The sequence below is a fragment of the Chelonoidis abingdonii genome, chromosome 1, assembly GCF_003597395.2.
Source record: "Chelonoidis abingdonii isolate Lonesome George chromosome 1, CheloAbing_2.0, whole genome shotgun sequence".
NCBI lineage: Eukaryota > Metazoa > Chordata > Testudines > Testudinidae > Chelonoidis > Chelonoidis abingdonii.
Window position 1 is genome coordinate 214,249,704 of NC_133769.1, and position 19,592 is coordinate 214,269,295.

At 42.3% G+C, this 19,592-nt stretch overlaps 1 protein-coding gene across 4 annotated transcripts in view; it reads right to left on the bottom strand.

Annotated features, from left to right (window-relative positions):
- Positions 1-19,592, bottom strand: part of USP9X (ubiquitin specific peptidase 9 X-linked) — a 211,555-nt gene that overhangs the window by 83,297 nt on the left and 108,666 nt on the right. For all 4 annotated transcript variants that reach the window (XM_032795781.2, XM_032795782.2, XM_032795784.2 and 1 more), the window contains 6 exons: positions 13,666-14,008; positions 11,925-12,020; positions 10,342-10,553; positions 1,430-1,670; positions 607-756; positions 370-490 (listed from right to left, as the gene is read on the bottom strand). In XM_032795781.2, coding sequence (XP_032651672.1) covers positions 370-490; positions 607-756; positions 1,430-1,670; positions 10,342-10,553; positions 11,925-12,020; positions 13,666-14,008 — 1,163 coding nt within the window. The remainder of the gene's footprint in view (positions 1-369; positions 491-606; positions 757-1,429; positions 1,671-10,341; positions 10,554-11,924; positions 12,021-13,665; positions 14,009-19,592) is intronic.

A 19,592-nucleotide genomic window follows, 5' to 3' on the forward strand; every position in this document is an offset into this window, starting at 1 on the left:
AGCTCATGCTCCAATACGTCTGTTAGTCTATAAGGTGCCACAGGACTCTTTGCTGCTTTTACAGATCCAGACTAACATGGCTACCCCTCTGATACTCCTATATAGTAGTAAGTGTTGCAAAATAATTTCAATTTTAACACCTTTCCCCATTTTCAAAGCTAAACAGGCACTGACATCTAAAAAACTATTTTTAAAATATTTAACTTTATATTATGGACAAGAAATAGTAATACAGGAAAAAAATGAATGTACTCTCACGACTACCATACACTAAATTAGTAGGAGGAAGGATTTCAGGAAGGATTCCATTTCCAGAAAACGGATGAGACATAACCTCAAAATATAAAAAGATTAAAATTATATTCTGACCTGGTGGCATAAGTTTCATAAGGACACGTGCTCCATCTCTAAGAGGTGGCATATTTAGGCTGCTGCCTAAGTCTGCAACTTGCCAAAGAAATGAGATGTATCTAGGATGCAGTGACATGATCTAAAACAAAAATAAAAACTTGTCATGCTATTTCAGCAACTGAAACAATTTGTGCTAATATTTACAATGTGTCTTTTTTAACTTCATAAGATTTTTGGACCAATACATATACTTACCACTCCAGGCAAACAGCTTTCAACTTCTGGGTTTGGACCATCACTGTAGTGATTGCCATGGTTGCCCGGAGAGCCAGTTGAAGAGTCAGAAGAACTATCAGGGCTTGAAGGCATATTGGAACTTATCTGCGTAAGCTTGGCTGTAATTAGCTGAAAAATAAATTTGTACAAGATTAAGTATTATATATGAAAACTATAAACTTTAGAACTTCTTATACTAAATGAGCTACTAATACAATATTTCACTAAGTTAGAATGGATCATTTGAAATAAAGTATGCAGTATTGCAGTAATAGTGTGTGTCCCAGGATATTAGAGAGACAATATTTGTTGTGTCTTCTGTTGGTGAGAGAAACAAGCTTCAAGCTTACGCAGAGCTATTCTTCAGGTCTTGGAAACGTTCTCAAGACTCTCATAGCCAGAAATACAAAACGTGGAAACACTGTTTAGCATATGTAGCAACACATTTCAAGAGACCACTCAAGGTGAAGTGGCCCATTAATATCTCTCCAGTCATTGGTGTGTGAGAAGCTGGGGAACTTTGAAGGAACAGTGGGTTACAGATTGTTGTAATAATCCATAACAACATTATGGTTTATAATTATAATTGTAATAAGCCTTAATTTTTGAGTACTTTTCCCAGATCTAAAGAAGAGCTCTGTGGAAGCTAGCAAACTTGTCTCTTAACAACAGAAGTTGGTCCAATTGAAGATATTACTTGCCTCTCACATTTCTAATAATGATACTCCTGCTCTCACCCCCCCCCCCAGTAATTATAGAAGTGGAGTAATATTAACTAATTGACTAAAGTAAAAGCACTCACCGTTTTATCTTTTAGATTTAATTGTCCAATTAACTTCCTATCATCTGCAGGATCTACCAGCTCACCACCAATAAACAGTTCCACTTTTGTATGTGCACTGTTGGCTTTAATACGATTCAGAATACAACGCCGTACAGAACCAATTGTGTCATTTGTGTGAGACCAAATATCCAAGTCTTCTACCTGCCGACCTTGGTTTGGAAAACGAACCACCAGTGTGATATGCTTACCACGAAAAGCTCTGCAAAACAAATGGAGAGCATATGCTAAATAAAGTCATCGTTGCCGGCATGAAACAAGTACAACAAAAGTAGTTATTTTTCGTGCAGTCATTTGTATTGCAACTATTACAGCATGATTTTCTGTAAGTGTTGGAATGTGCAAGCATGACTATTTTGCACATGCATTGTTGCATGTAAATTGAATATCTGTACCGCTACAAGTCACAGTGGAAAGTGCACACCCACAAACTTACTGAACAATAAGTTCTACGCTTGCATTCTAAACACACAGAATTTGAAGTAAACCTAAAGTAACTGTGTAGTTCAAATTTTGGTTCTCTTTCATTCTTTGCAATTCTCTGTTCAAATCTTGGAAATAAAATTTCAGTCCTATTGGCTTATTCTATCCAGTTTAGCACTTATATTTTATTGTTTCTGCAACATAAAAGTCCACATGAAATTCCTTGTTGTAATTACTGAATGCTATTAGTATAACAACTAACTTCTGCTCCCACTACTGTAGCAGCATTTCAAACATATGGCAAGGTCATGAGGTTTTAAAATTTCTTGGCAGCAATGGTGAATAGAAATTTTTTTTTTTTTTTTATAGTAAACTCAGAACATTCTCACCAGATAATTAAGAAGGATTTTCATAGTGTATTATCTTTAGGAACCTCAATTTATCCTTTACTACTTTCTCAGAATTTCTCGCCTAATTTGACAATTATTTAAATAAATCTGGAGTGGTTAGTCGTCCCTCCTACTTTGGTCTGCTTGTGACAGTTATTTCAACAACAACAGATTGAATGCACCAACACAAGACTACTGACTATATGATAGAACTAGAAAAATCAGGATTTGAGAAAATCTTTTACCCAAGCACAAACGTCTAAAATAATATCAAAGTGGACATGGAAAATGGTTGCTCACAGAAGTGGAAGGGACCGCGAGAGGTCTTCTAGTCCAGTCCCCTGCACTCAAGGCAAGACGAAGTATTATCTAGACCAGTGGTCCCCAAACTTTTCCCATCATTCCCCAAGTCTTACCCATGAGGGAATCTGTCTGCACCCCCACTAGAAATCGTAGTCAGAAGGCATGGCTGGCGCTGCAGCCAGGAGCCAGGACCAGAGCTGCAGTAAGTGCAGGGAGCGGGACTGCAGCTGGAAGCTGGGGAGTGTGATGCTTGGGCCAGAGCTGGGGGCAAAGTGGGGCTGGGTGGTGCTCCCACTCCCACCCCCACCCTTTGGGGGCTGGCCCAGGCCCTGCCACACTCCCCAAAATGTTCCTGTGCACCCCTCTAGGGCGGTATGCCCCACAGTTTGGGGACTACGGATCTAGACCACCTCTGACAGGTGTTTGTCTAACCTGCTCTTTAAAAAAAAAAATCTCCCGTGACACAGATTCCACAACCTGCCTAGGCAATTTATACCACTGCTTAACTACTCTGACAGTTCGGAAGTTTTTCCTAATGTCTAACCTAAACTGCCCTTGCTGTAATTTAAGCCCACTGCTTCTTGTCCTATCCTCAAAGGTCAAAGAGAACAATTTTTCTCCCTCCTCGTAGCAACCTTTGATGTACTAGAAACTTATGTTCCCTCTCAGTCTTCTTTTCTCTAGACTAAACAGACCCATATTTTTCTAATCTTCCCTCATAGGTCATGTATTCTAGACCTTTAATCATTTTTGTTGCTCTTCTCTGGACTTTCTCCAATTTGTCCACATTTTTCCTGAAATGTGGCATCCAGAACTGGACAACACTCCAGTTGAGGCCTAATCAGCGTGGAGGAGAGCGGAAGAACTGCTTCTCGTGTCTTGCTTATGACACTCCTGATAGTACATCACAGAAAAATTTGTTTTTTTTGCAACAGTGTTACAATGTTGATTCATATTTAGCTTGTGATCCACTATGATCCCCAGATCCCTTTCTGTAGTACTCCTTCATAAGCAGTCAGTTCTCATTTTGTATGTGTGTAACCGATTGTTCTTTCATAAGTGAAGTATTTGGCCTTTGTCCTTATTGAATTTCCCATTTTCTTCAGACCATTTCTACAGTTTGTCCAGATCATTCTGAACTTTAATCCTATCCTCCAAAGTACTTGCAACCCCTCCCATCTTGGTATTGTCCACAAATTCTGTAGGTGTACTCTTTGCACCATTAAATCACTGATGAAGATATTGAACAGAACTGGATCCAGAACTGATTCCTGCTGGGCCCCACTTGATATGTCCTTTCATTAATTATTCTGTGTGTTTTTGGGGGCTGGTTTTTTTTTTGGGGGGGGGGGGGGGTTTGTTTTTTTTTTTACACTTTTGCTCCAGTATAAAACATTCACTTTAAGGTAATCCAAAATGCAGAATGCAAGTATTTTACAGTATCCCTGTAAACATCTCTTGAAGTATAAGAAGGCACTGATGACATCACTAACCACAGTGGTTATTGCAGCAATAGTGGTCATGTCAAGCAGAGGACTGGCTTTCCTCTACGAACTGTATAAAGGATTTGAAGTGGAGGATACTTAAAGTAACAAGAAGTCCTTCGAGATGTGGGGTCCCTATCCATATACCGCACGTGGTACAAATGAGCATCAGGCACCTGAATCCAGAGATTTGGCCCACATATCCTCTTGCTCCCACGAGAGGGCATAAGCAGCGGTGCAGGTTGATGCCCTCTAAATTCCTTCTCTTACCACAAATCTAATTAGATCTACAGCATAAGGGACAGAGGGTGTGTACTGGAATACTGATGCCGACCACACATCTCGAAGAACCTCCTGTTTAAGCAACCTCCACTTCTTTGAATGCTGGTCCCTATGTGTATTCCACATGTGGAAGATTCACAAGCAATTATCAGATCATAAGTGGGTGTGAGGAAGCCTGCAACAAAGATGCATGCAACTCCACAGGAGAGGCTTAGGGCACGGTTACACTGGAAACTTAAAAGCACTGTCGCAGGAACGCTCCCACAGCAGCACTTTGAAGTGCAAGTGTGGTTGCACGCGAGCGCTGGGAGAGCGCTCTCCCAGCGCTCCTAGTAATCCACCTCCACGAGGGGATTAGCTCCTGTTTACACTACAGCTTTAAAGCGCTCAGACTTGCTGTGCTCAGGGGGGTGATTTTTCACTCCCCTGAGCCAGCAGGTTAGAGTGCTATAAAAATGTAAGTGTAGACAAGCCCTTAGACTAGCACATAATGTCTAGCAAATGAGTCTATGGAGCTCTAGGTGGCTGCTCTGCATGTTGTGCAGTGGGACCTCCTGCACGGATGCTACCATGCCGGCCTGTACTCTTGTGGAATGGGCCATTATAGTGACAGAAGGTGGAATGCGTGCTAGTCTGTAGCATTTGGTAATTCTGCCATAAACACACGTAGCAATTCTTTAAGAGGATCCTGACCACAGGCTCTCTGTTAGCTCAACAAATAGTCTTGGAGACTTTCTGATGGACTAGTTTGTTTACAGGTAAAAAGCAAGTGCACTCCTGATGTCAAGGAAGAGAAGTCTCTTCTCTTCAGGAGAATTGTGGTATTTCATAAAAAGGACAGGTAAGTGAACAAACTGGTTAAGGTAGAATCTGGAAACTACTTTGAGGAGAAGTTTAGGGTAAAGGCAAAGGGACACTTTGTCCCCCTGTGAAATATCATAATGGGGGGAGGGGGGGCAACATGATGGCTCTCAGTTTGCTGACCTTCTTGGGCGAAGTCATGGCCACTAGAAATGCCACTTCCATTTGAACCTTTAGCGACATGTTCCATGTCCTATCTATGCTCTAATAAGCTTTGACAGCACAAGGTTCAGATCCTATAGAGGTGTGGGTTTAGTGACCGTCGGAGAGGCATCAATGAAGCCCTTCATGAACAGTGTTGTACCTGATTAAGTAAAGACAGACCGTCTATTGGGCGGAAGAAGCTACTAATAGCTGCTAGGTGGATCTATAATGAGCTGATTGAGAGACCAGACTCCCCACCCCTACACACACACACTAAGAGACAAGAACTATCAGGACAAAGCTTAAAGGGAATGGGAGAGTGACTGTGCTGCACCCAGGTTGACGAGTGTTTCCATTTAGCCAGATAACAGGATCTGCTCTGTTCTTTCCTAACTCTGGGTAAGACTAGCCTGGACCGCCAAATAAGAGTGATTTACCTCTGACACCCACCCAAACATGAGGCTGTGAGGTGGAGACAACCCTGGTTGAGGTGTCTAACCCTTCCTTTGTCCTGCATCAGGAATTCTGGGAAGGGGTGGATCTTGATTGGAGAAACTGACAAGCTCTGGGAACCAAAGCTGCTCAGGCCAGTAGAGCAGTAGGAGAAGGACATTGGCCCCGTCGTAACATATCTTTCTCAGCACTTGCAGAAACAGGGATGGGAGGAAAGACATCTGATACCGCTCGTCCATAACAGTAGAAGCACGTCACCTTGGGAGTCATGACCTATGGCTCCTCTCGAATAATATAGGGGTAGTTTCCTGTTTGTCTGATACACAGAAAGGTCCCATATGGATGTGCCCCAAAGCATGAAGATGTCTGTCAGAACAGAGTCACAGACTTCCCATCTGTGGCCTGCTGGGAAATGCCTGGGGTTAAGTTGCCTGCTAAGAAGTTGTGGATACCAGAGAAGTATGCTGCCTGGGTGGTGGTGATGTGCCTGATGTACAAGCTTCAAAGCCTGACTACCTCCAGAGAGAGAGAGAGATCTCACTTCTTGTTCATGTAGACCATAGTGGTGATATTGTCTGACACGACTTGGATGTGGAGGGAGCGAATGAGCGGAAGGAAAGCCTTGCACACAAGGTCAACTGCCCGCTGTTCCAGGATGTGATATGTAGTCTGGCCTCTTGCCTGGTCCATGTGACTCGTGCAGTGTTAGAACAGTGGCACTAGGAGCGAGTGGAAAGAGTCATCCTGAAGTTGATGTGGTCTTTCTTGGGAAAGTAGACCGGACTGAGCTAGGCCTGCGGGCAACATAGATGAAGCCTGGCAAAGGAAGTATACATTGCCATACAACCTAGCAGCAATAGGCACATCCACACTGTAGTCTTTGTTCTGTGGGAAAATCAAAGAAATTCGGTCGTGCATCACCTGAAAGCCTTCTGCAGGGAGGAAGGCTCTTATGTAAACAGAGCCCAACGCTGCCCTGATAAAGTTTGTCCTTGGGGGAGGGGGGAAGGGGAGAGAAATAGACTTCTCTCTGTTCACCCAAACCCTCGGGGGTGTGAGGCTTTGAATGAGGTATTAAATAGCCAACCTGACCTCCTGTCAAGAGTGACCTACAAGGAGCTAGCTGTCAAGATATGGAAAAACTGTGCGGTCCTGACTTCTCATCTAGGCCATCACCAGAGAACTCTTCTGTAAATTCTCTGGGTGCTGTTGCTACTCCAAAGATGAGGACCTGGAACTGGAAATACCCCCGGCCAGTGATAAACCATAGGACCCTGTGGGAGGTCTATATGAAAATATGCACCCTTCACATACAGAGAGCCACAAATCACATTCCTTCTTGAAGAGAGGAGGTTATTGATGCCAACCTGACCATCCAGAATTTCATCTTCCGAGTGAAGACGGGGAGCTGCCAAAGATCCCGAATGGGTCTTCATCCTCAGTCTTTTTTGGGACTAGAAAATAAAACCCTCTTCCCTGATACTAAGGATCTATTCTCCCTTGGTGTAACTCTGCTTCCTGTTGAAGAATTGCCTCATGAGAGTGGTTCATGAAGGGCAATAGGGAAGGGAAGGAGATGAACTCTATGGACTATTCCTGATGAATAATTTCCAAGACCCAACCGTCAATCACAATTAACTCCGAGTTGTGGGCAAACAGAATGAGATGGCCTCAAAAGGTGTCAGAAGGAAAGGCAGGTGGCATCAGAGACGGTGAGCAGGTCTTGACTAAAATATCAAAAATAGGTCCTAAACACAGACTGGGAATGGGATAGTCATGGTAACTGGCAATGCGAAATTGCAAGCCCAGAGAGAAGACCTTTCTCTCCAAGAAGTCCAGTCTCTTGGAGCCATTTTCTGATGGAGTGGTCCTTCAGTATTGAGAGATGTTACAGGCTGCTATGGAATGTACCACCAGAAAGTTGGGAGCAAGGTGGGGAGAACAGGAATTCAGCTCCCTTTGCTGGATGAAAACAACACTTCTGAGCCATCTTTGGTCTGGCACACCCCAGTGTTCTACACACCAACACCTTTCTTGCCAATTCCAATGACCTTGTTAACTGGATGCAGAACATCCAATAGTTGGTGATGTGGGTCTTGGATTTCCTCCAGAGATATCTGGACATCACTAGCCATTCTTCAAAGTAAGTGTTGGTATTGTCTGTGGCAGTTTGGTAGGGATGAGGAAGAAGAAGAGACTGCCTCATCTGGGGAAGAAGAGGAGATTCCTGTCATCTGTGGTTCTGGTTCAACATCTTCCTCCTCCTCATGCACCAGGGGAACCAGTTGTTGGCGAAAGGGTGAGGAGTGGAAAGACTCCTGTATGGGTCCCAGACATCCATACAGACATCCCATGATCCCCAACTGGGCCAAAGAGAGGAGACAACAATTCAAGGGGGGGGCCATAGCATGTGGAACCATTGGTCCCTAGGGAGGTCATTTTCATATAGGTAGCGACCATAAGTCCTGCATCACCTGTTTGGGTTTAGTTCTCACTGTGAAGGAGGGATTGGTTCATTGGATTTGTTCAAATCCAAACACTGCTCCTGCTGTAATGATAGAGGCATCAGCACCAGGGCAAGTCTGCCTGATGGTTGTAAGTGGGATGGTTCCTCGGATACCAAAGTAATACCGTCTTCTGGTGTGGTAACATCTCTCAGGAGCACTGGTCCAGAGGAGACTGCAGGTAGTAGAGGAATATACTCTTCGGTGCTGTATAGGTCTCTGTGCACCCTGGCGCATGGGGAGTTCTGACGGCTGACATGAATAGCATGGTGCATCCATATTTCTAGTCCCCATTGGGTGGGCATGTCGGTAACACAGAGTTTGGAGCTGCACTTGTGGACAGGATTGGTGGATAACAGCCATTGTGCCTCAGTACCAGAATCACTGACAAAAACCGGTTACTCGCCTTCTTCTAATGGTTCCTCCAGATGTGCTGTTCATGTCAATTCCAATCAGGTGTGTGCACACCACATGCATACCAGCCGGAAGATTTTTCCCTTAGCAACTTCCGTAGGGTCGGCCAGGGTGCCCCCTGGAGTTGACCCTTCCTGGCCCCCAATATAGGGCCCTGCCGACTCCCCACCCCCTTAGTTCCTTCTTACCACCAGTGACGGCTAGCTGGAACAAACTGTTGCTCTTGCTTTGCAAGTGTGTTTGGGCAGTGTCCACTCTGTGTTTATAGCTTCTAGTTTTAGCTAGTTAATAGTTGCCAGGGTTCAAGCTCCGTGAGGACTGTGGAACGTTTTTGCCTAAGTGACCATCCCTCTTCCTCTCAGCGGTGCCTCGGGGAGAGCAATCAGAAAGAGAAGTGCAGAATTTGCAATGGGTTCCGCCCTAAGACCTTCCAGGACCGAGGTCAAAGATCCTTCTTCCTACACACCTCAATAAGCTCGGGAAAGAGTCTCTCTCATATGGACAGTCTTTGACCCCATGAAAACGTCCCTTATTCTCATAGGAAGCCCTCGTGGAAGTGTCTTTGGGCGGAGACACCCACGGCTCTGCTCCTGCTCAGAAGGGTAGGCACTGCTTGTTTGGTGAGGCCAATGTACGGGATGCGTGTCTTCCTAGCCCAGATAGGAGAAAGGCTTCATAGCCTTCTCCATTAAGTGTTTTCTCAGGCAAAGCTCATGACCCTTGCAAGTTCTTGGTAGAAATGAGCAACGAATACTGCCGAAATAACAGTCTCACCCAGAAAGCAGAAGTAGCATTGGTGTTCTTCACTGATGGAGAAGTGTCTAGGGCAGGAGATGCAGTTTTTCAAGCCCAGGAGTCTGGGCATAGTCTCCAATCTGGGGAAACAAACTATACTAAGACTAAGACTAACTGAACTAAGCTAAAGAACAATTTACAATCTTATTTACAGGTTTTCTGAAAGGCTGAAACAAGTGAGGACACTGGATTCTGACTCAGACCATGTGACAGCAAGTGAGAGGGCATCAGCTCACACTGCTTCTCATACCCTCGTTTGGGAGCATGAGGAGATCGACTGTGCATATGCAGGCCAATGGACACTGCTTATTAAAATCTCCGGACTCAAGCACATGATGTGCATGTGTATCGTGTGGAATACACATACAGGCCAGCACTTAAAACAAGAATACTTTTTTCTTCAATACAAAAATTGAATATTTTTGAAATAAAAAAATACAGTAAAAAAATATACTTTAATGACACTATATGTGAACTATAGGACCAAGTGCCAGAAGTTCAAATTTAATTCTAGTTCGGTTAACCAATTAGCTCCTATCTGTATGTGGACGCCTATCTATCTCACAAAGGAATTGTGAAAGTTAGTTATTTAGAATGCCTTAGAAGTGCATTACATTAATTTAAAGGTGTTTTTGAAGGAAGTTAAATGTTATTTGTTCAATAGCAGTTTGTAATATTCACTTAGAATAATTGCTACAGGATTTTTTTTTTTTTTTAATACACTGGTAAAGGAAGTTAAATTAATTTTGAAACAAACATTTTCCACTGCTAAGATCACTTTAATGAAGATGAATCATAGTAGTTCTGAGTTCTTCACAAACCTTGACATAGGTAGAATTGTTCTCTCTTCATGGTAATCACTGTCACATTCATTTATATACTCCCTTAAAACAGTCAATACTCGCACCATTCGTATTGCTTCTTGCCTTGCACAATTAATACTGTCTTTATCTCCGTCCAAAACACACAGCGTATCATAGGAGGCCTTCAAACGATCAAAGCAGGATTGAATGAAGTCTTCATGGATGACTACCTAATGTAATGTACAAGAGAAATTGGGACAAATTACAAAATATTACATAGCCATCTTTCAGTTGCAGAATCAAACGTGCTATAAAATCTTAATTGAAAACCAAATCTTTACTCAACACTATACACAACTTTGGTTTTCTCCACACTAACATTACAGTTGATAATTTAAAAAAAAAAAGTATACTATATTAGATTCAGTTATCAGTGCTAACTCTACAACGTGTGTGTGTGTGCGCGCGCACAAACCTTGCCCCTCATCCCACCAACTTGAACCAAATAGCAGCAATGTAAGCAAAATGTAGCTCTGTGAAGGATTCTAAATTGGACTACTCTTTCACTTAGTTGCTGCTCACCACAGACTATAATATGGAATATTTACATATCCATCTGTCAGGTAGTACTTATATCTTTAGACTGTATTTTGCAGACTGCTGGTTTTGAGGACTAAAAAAAAAAAAAAGTGTCCTTAATAGAATAACTAAGGAAAGTGGAGTGTAGCAAGGGGTTGTGCGTTAAGAAGTACAACTAACATTAGATACAAGAAACTTGTTGGAGGTGATCTGAGGGCACAAAAGTCCTCAAAGCTTTGGGATTATGTTTTCAAATATTTATACTTAAAACTACTGAATTCAAGAAAGGCATAGAAGCTATCCGTTACTGCACTGCCCTCCCTGGCTCCATGGTTGCAATATCCACGAGCAAGCTGGTAATAACACTGCCCACTAGTACTATCTTGATGACAACAAAGGAAATTTCAGAAATCCCAATAGTTTATCCTTTCCCTGATCTTTCTAGAAACTTGCAAGTCCCTCTCACTTTCTAATGAACCATACTAACAGGCAAGTTGGGATCTTGAGAGAAAAGATTTGATTCTCCAGAGCTTGGTTTCGATTGTTGGTTTCCGAGAGCTTCGCAATGCTCTCTTGTGTGAGAAGTAAAATGAATTCAAGTGTTGTATTAGCCACCATTGACATGACCTAGACCCAGCCAGCAAACACACTGGACAAAATATCACATACCTCAAATCCCAGCAGAATGCAAAACTATTTGGCACGAGCCACTGTTTTGCTAATGGAAATACAGACATAACTAACAAGTGCATTAAACTTTGGTGATTTCTCAAAAGCCAGCAATTTTAATCTTTAAACACTCTTAGTAGATCCCTAAATCTCTGCAAAAGGCTAAAAGGAACTAAAGGGTAGGTTCACCAACATTAAAATCTGTACATAGGCAAGAGCACATTCTCCAAGAGGCCATTCCGTGGATGGAAACTGCCATATTTTCAAAACTTTAAGCTATCAAAATATCACAGTTGTAAAATTTTACAATAATCTTTATTCAATATTACATTCCACTCAATTTTTTTTTTTACCTGATTAACTTGTAACCTTGGACCAAGATTAGTATAGATCTCTTTAAGCAGATCTATTGCTCTGCTGGCAATGTCATCATTTCCCTGAATCACAACCTAAAGCAATAAAAAAGTATTAATGCATTTTAACTTTTTAATATCCAGTTTAAAAAACAGAAGGACTACATATGAACATGGATAAAATATTTTTCATTCATCAGAACAAAAAACTAACTAGAGTATATAATTGAAGTACAATTACTGTAAATTATCTTTCTACCGTGGTCCCAATCAAGATTATGATTGGATCAAATTAATTGCTTTAAAAGAATTCACCAGTGTCTGCAAAAAACACAGTATGCTTTGTAAAGTGACAGAATGGCGCATAAAATTTCCTTTAAATATCTCCATGCTATGTTTCTCGCGCCACTAGTTCTAAAGACTATACATGCTTGTTGCATCATTACCAACAAAGTCTGAGACCCACAAAAACATTTATTTAGCTGCAATTAAATCTTAACTTTCCAATGGTCTACCGGTACTTACAAGTTTTGTGTTTATGTTAGTTAGGAGTTCTGGGCAATTAAGAAGTTAACAATTTTTCAGTTAAACAATTTAATACCATTAAAGACCTCTCTCAACTCAAGATAATATTTGCCACTATTTAAGATGAGGTTTAAAATTTACTTCGGAATCTAGAAAAAGGAGTGTTGAACCTAATCTGAATATTTGAAAACTTACTGCTAGCCACTGGCCAGAATTAAAGCTGAAAAGCTGTCAAAAATTGGTCCCACAAAGTAGAAAGATGATAGCTCCAGACAGAAAGGCAGATCCAAGGAAGTTACTGCCCACAACTGACAGCTCTGAAGAGCGCTCCTGTTGCTTTTTCACTGGGCATCTCTCAATTGTTTGGATTACACTCTAGGTACTTCAAGTGCTTTACAAAATGAAACATTAATGCTGATGTTGCAGTGCAGCCATTGTATACTAGACCTCAAGGGTATTTGAAAAATGGAATCCTGAAAGTTGGAGTGGATAACACCAGTGTCCCCTATTTAATAACTATCATGGGATCATCAACTGGCACCTAGAAACCACCAACTCTGGACAAAAAGGGATGTCCAATCTTTCATCAAAAAGACTGCATCTATCTGCAGTAGTGAGGATAAGCCCCATATTTAGTAAAAGGACTAAAACAATGATCACCTTGTTCAGAGATGAGAGCACAATACCTGTTTGTTACTTCCACAATACTGCAATTAATCATATAAGCCAGTTTCTCAGATGCTCAAAATAAAGTTTGGTTCCATTTCCTGTCAACTAGAAACACATAAATCTTCTTCCCTAACCACCAGATGCTACTGGCCATTAGGAGAAATGGTGATTTCATAAGTAAAATCACTGGTGAGTGAGAGCATAAGGTAAATGAACAATGCAAATCAAAGATATTTAAAAAAATTAAACAAATGAGTTTGGTTTTATGGTACAAGCAAAACCTTAATCTCACATGCACAGACATTACAAATACACACTTCTTTTTCTTTCTCTGTCATATTCTGAGTTCAAGGTTCACCCCTGGGAAATAATTAACTTAAGAGTATGAAGGGAAAATGGAAGAGCCAATTTTCATGTAGTTAGTTTGAAAAACACTTACGTTATTGTAATTTAAGTCTACACAGATTCAGTTACAGTCTTAAATCATTTTTGTTTTTAACAAAAATGGAGCAGTAAGCCATTTGCATGTTTCCCGTTCTGTACTTACCCTCCAAAGGTAGTCTAATCCTATTAATTCCAAGTCATCCATCATATAGGCTCGTCTTTTTGCTACTAACTTCCCTTCTCGACAGTTCACAGCTTTGAAGAAACGTTCAAAACATTTCATTCCATTTTCTGTTAACAGGGAAGGATCCAACTGAAGCACATTATTTTCAAAGAAGTCCTTATTAATGTCAGGATCTAAATCTGGTTCATCACCCATTAGTTTGGAATACCACTTAAAACAGGCTTCACGATCACATAAATAGACTGCATTTTCAGCTAAACACTTCCATATTTGCTTCGCCTGAGGAGCGCAGAGCCACAGCTGACCATCCTTCAATAAAAATCTTGAGCAAAACAAAGACAATTAGTAACACTGACATCTTAAAATTTTAGAGACACTAAAATTTCAGTAAACAATATATATATATATTATTTTCATATTATATGATATGTATAACATATGTTATAGGCCTGATTCTGAAAACTTTTACTCACATGACCAGTCCTCACTCACATTAGTAATCCCATTGTCTTCATTAGAGCAAAAGTTTGCAGGAGCAGGCCCCAGAATTCTAACTATGTAAGGAAACTAGATTAGACAAAAATATGCATTACCTATAAAGTACTGAACATGCTTTTATCTCTTTAAATACATTTAACTAAGGTTATTACTATACAAATGATGCATGACAAAAAAAATCAAGTTCTCTTTCCATATTAAGCAAAACTACAATTAAACGACCATATTGTTGGATTATTTAAACATTCTTAGCCTTCTTAATTCTTAGGATGCAACACAGTAAAATGAAAAAGTACAATGGATTGAGTAATTGATATGAGATTGGAGGTGGAAGTGAGAGTGGGAAATGGCTTGTTGAAGTTTTAAATTTACTTTAATATTACAATAAACTGATAAACCTCTCTGAAATCTGTAGTGGAATTCTAGAGTACTTCATTCACAGTCCAGAAAATAAGACAATTACTCTTCATGCATCCTTTAATTCCAAGAAAGGTCTTAGAGAAGTTTGTAATTTTACAGTACATCTGTGTGAAAGATAACCCTAATTCTTGTAAGAACATTTCAGTAAAATACACAGATTTTACTCTTCAAAAAACAGTTATATATGGATCAAAGTAATATACTCTGATTGTATGTGAAAGAAATAAAGGACTAAAGTGTAACAAAATCGTTAGTGCAAATCATAAACCTTGCGTTTATAGTATATTATGACATGCAATTATAAAATTTACAATATTATTCCATTATATACATAACAAAATCATTGCCAAATTTCAAGGAAAAATATAACGTAACTATTAGAATATGATAGAATGATAATTGTTTAAAGATTGGTGGCCAGGAGTTAGCCCCCAATATTTGATAAAATAACTATTTAATAAGAGATTACTTACCTGTAACTGGAGGTTTTCTGAGACAAGCAGTCCCTCTCTGTATTCCAGTGAGGGTGAGTATATGGAGCCAGGGAATTTGAAAACAGTTATGTCTGTTAGTCTGCACACGCGCCTTGCTTTGCCTCATGGTTTCGTCTGAGGCAATAAAAGGTAATGTGGACCAACAGTGTCTCCAGTTCCTTCTGCACAACAAAGTAAATAGATCCGCAGAGCAGGGAAGGAGAGTGAGAAGTGGAATACAGACAAAGACCATGCATCTCAAAGAACCTCCAGTTACAGGTAAGTAACAGCCTCTTCTTCAAGTGATAGTCCCAGTTATATTCCACTGAGGGTGATTAACAAGCAGTACTTAATTCAAAAGAGGATGCAAGAAAGAGGATGGAAAGGTTGAACAGAGGACAGTCACGTCGAATGAGACATCCATTGCAGAGTCCAGAGTCCTGCACTAAGGTGTAATGTGCTGTGAAGGTATGTACCAAACGCCACATGGCCGCCCTATATATGTCTGGAATTAGCCCATTGTGGAGGATGGCCATAGTCAACGCCTTGGCTCTTCTGGAATGGGCTCTCACCCCAAGGTGTGGTGACAGTCCCAACAACTGATAGAACGTAATGACCCTGAAATCCCACCCACATGGAAATCCTTTGTGTGGAGATTGTCAGCCCGTAATCCTCTCAGCTATAGCAATAGAGAGTCTAGGGAACTTCCTGATTGGTCTTGTCCTCTGCAGGTGGATAGTCATGGCTCTGCAAATGCAGAGGGACTGACGGTGCCGCTCTTCCACTGAGGTGTGAAGTTTTGGAAAGAAAGTAGGTAAGTGTATGGGTTGATTGAGATGAAACCAGGATACGACCTTTGGTAGAAACTTGAGGTGCAGTCACAGGGAGATTTTTTCCCTATAGAATGTGGTGAAAGGGGGGTCTGCCATCATAGCTTCAAGTTCACCTACTTTTACCGCCAAAACTAAGCCTCTAGGAAGGTGACTTTCATGGAAAGGAGGGACACAGCATGAAGTTAATGGCTCAAAGAGCAGTTTCATTAATTCAGCTAGAACGAGGCTGAGGTCCAACTGGGAGGCAATAGGTTGTATGGGTGCTAAAGTCTTCGTGAGACCTTTCCAAAACCTGAGAGTCAAGAGATGTGTAAATATGAGTGTCCTTCCATGGGAGGGTGAAAGGCGCTGAAAGCTGCTTGAGAGAATTGAGGGTGAGTCCTGTCATCTTCAAGGACAGCAGGTAGTCCAAAAGAAGGAGAATGTCCACTTCCTCCAGGGAAAGCCCATTCTGCTGGGCACAGGAGGTGAAGCATTTACTTTTGACCTGATAAAAACATCTCATGGACTCTTTCCTATTGCTCGAAAGGATGACGAACTCCCAATCAACACTCCTGTTCTAGAGAAGTTGCCTATCCAAATACAAAGTTCTGAGGTGATGCATCTTTGTATCAGGATGCCTGATCCTGTTGTGTTGTGTAAGCATTTCTGAGAAAGCAAAGGACACTCCAACATGCGGAGATTAGGAAACCAAAATCGCCATGGCCAGAACAGGGTGATCAGAATGACAGTGGCCCTCTCCTCCCTGATCCTGTGGAGGACTTGTCGGAGGAGTGGAAGGAGGAGGGGAGAGAAGGTGTAGTTGATCTGGTCCGACCAGCAGAGGATGAAAACATCACCTTGAGAGTGGATAATGACACCCCCCCCACCCCTTGAGCATATGTGCTGCATCAGTTGTTGACGTGGGAGGCAAAAGGGTCTGGTCGGCGTCCCCCATTGGCTGAAGATGTCATTTACTATGGAGTTGTGAAGCTCCCACTTGTGATCAGCTATGACTCTTCAGCTGAGTCTACAATTACATTCCGAGTCCCTGGAAGAGAGGCTGCCGACAACAGGATCTTGTGGGCAATGCACCAATCCCATAGATTGGCCACTTCCCTGCACAGAGCAGTCAACTTTGTATCCCCTTATTTATTGATGTAATAAACAATGGTGTTGCTGTTAAGTTCATGATGAGAGTGAATAAAAAAACAGAAATTGCTTGACACACTTGTTGTACCGCCCAGAGTTGCACAATGTTGATGTGCATCCTGGTATCCCAAAGGTTCCACGTACCTTGTGTCATGTGTTCTTCAATGTGTATTCCCCATCCTGTGAGGGATGTGTCTGATGATCCTTCTGTCCAGGGAGGATGGGAGAAAGGGGCTCCCTGTACAACCCTGCTGTGGGTCTGTCCACCACTGGAAGGAAGAGAGACAGACTGCCAGCATAAGGTCCATAGCATGTCGCGTAGGTAAGCAGACTCTGAGGCCACATCGGTAGACTGCAACAGTAGTGATGTACGTGCAGACTACCACGTGGCCAAGAAGGGATAAGCAAGTTCTGACTGGGACAGACGAACTGTTGACTACCTGGAGAACAAGTTCCTGCAGAGTCTGGAATGTGTCCCTTGGTAGGTAAGATCAGACTGTGACCAAGATGATAGAGGCCCTTATGAAGTCTAAGGTCTGTGTGGGAATCACAGTTGATTTTTCAATGCTGATGCTGTCTTCCAGGGATGAAAAGAGTCAGAGCAACACGGAAGTTGAGATTTAAGCTTCATCTCTGTATCATGCTGCTAGCAGCCAATCGTCAAAATAGGGGAAAATAAGGACTCCCGAGCATAGGAGATGGGCTGCTGTGACAGAGAAAACTTTGGTGAAGACTCAGGGAGCAGTGGTGAGTCCAAAAGGAAGGACCCTGTACTGAAAATGCTAAAGACCCATCATGAACCTCAGGAATCTCTGTGGGCTGGATGATGTCTATGTAAAAATAGGTGTCCTGCATACTGAGAGCCATAAACCACCTGCCTTTTCCTAGAGATGGTATGATGGCTAAGATGAAACTTGGGCTTGTGGATAAAGCGGTTGAAGTTACTGAGATCCAGGATAGGCCTCCACCTCCCCTTCTTATCTACCAAAAAGTAAGGGCTGGTCTTCACCTATAGGGAGATCGATGCTATTGCAGCAGGGTCAATTTAGTGGGTCTACTGAAGACCTGCTACATTGATGGCAGAACGCTCTCTGGTCAATAGAAGAGCGCTCTCTGGTACTCCACTTGTCAGAGAAGAGTAAGGGAAGTCGACCGGAGAGCATCTCCTGTTGACGCACCACAATGAAGACACTGGGGTAAGCAGACATAAGCTATGTCGACTCCATCTACGTTATTCACATAGTTAGAGTAGAGTAACTTAGGTCAACTTACCCCGGTAGTGAAGACGCCCCACGTCTAACAGAACACCGTGCCCTGATAGTTCAGAGGAACGTGCTCTATCCCTCCTCTTTGCAGTAAGGTGTCTACTTCTAGTGCCAGGATCCTGTCACGAGTGGTCCCTGGAAAGGGATCAGGGTGCAGGATGTGGATGAGGCAGCATGGTGAACTGGACTGTATAGCCATAGTGAATGACAGGATCAACTTGTCAGCTGTTATAGAGCTCCAGGATAGAAATAAAAGAGTGCTAAATGATGCCCAAAGAGGGTGGGTTGGTTGCATGGTAGTAGGCATGGTGGTTGACAGCTCTCCAGTGGCACTCAAAAATATTGTTTCTGATCAGTTTGAACATGAGAGGACGAAGACTGCAAAGGTAAACCTGGAGGGCGGGGTCAAAGGGTCTTCTGGCACTTACAAGGCGGTTCATATGGCCTCTGGTGGAAGAAACGGGGGTTCCTGAATCACTGTGTAGATGGTAGGTGGTAGAATTTCCACTTGGGGCAGGTGGATAGATACCCAGTGATCAAAGTGTAACACTGGCACCCCTGAGGGAGTGGAGGGAATCATCTGTCTTATTACATAAGTGTGATTCATCAAAAGGAAGGCCCTCAGTGTTATTCTGCACCTGTCTGGGGAAACCAGATGAGTGCAGCCATGATTCTCTCTGCATGACTATGGCCATGACCATCAAGTGTGATTAGATCTGCAGCATCCACAGCTGACTGTAGTGCTGTTCTAGCCACCAGCTTGTCCTACTCCAGGACAGATTGGAAACATGCTCCAACTTGCTGAAGAAGCTTTGCAATAAAGTCCTCCAATTTACCGTAGTTAAGGAAGTCATATTTGACCAACAAGGCCTGGCAGTTTGAAATACAAAACTGGAGGCTTGCAGAAGAGAAGACCTTGCTTCCCAGAAGGTCTAAGCTTTTACCCTCATCTGTTGGGGTAGAGCACAGATGTTGCTGCCTGGACCATTCCATTGCTGCTTGTACCAGGAGGAAATTGGGTTGAGATATAAAAAAAAGAAACTCCGACCCCTTCACTAGTGCACAGTATCTCCTGGTCTGTCCCTTTGGAGGTAGGACTACAAGTGGCCAGGGTTTGCCAAACTGTTCGGGCTGGTTGGGGAATGACATCGTTGATCAGTAGAGCAACCCTGCTCAGTAGTGAGAAATAAAGGATGTTCAGGAGCTGGTGCTGCCTGTCTTGTACTTCCTCCAGTGGAATATGATGCCTGTCTTCCACCGTTCACAAGAACTCTTGGAATTGCTGA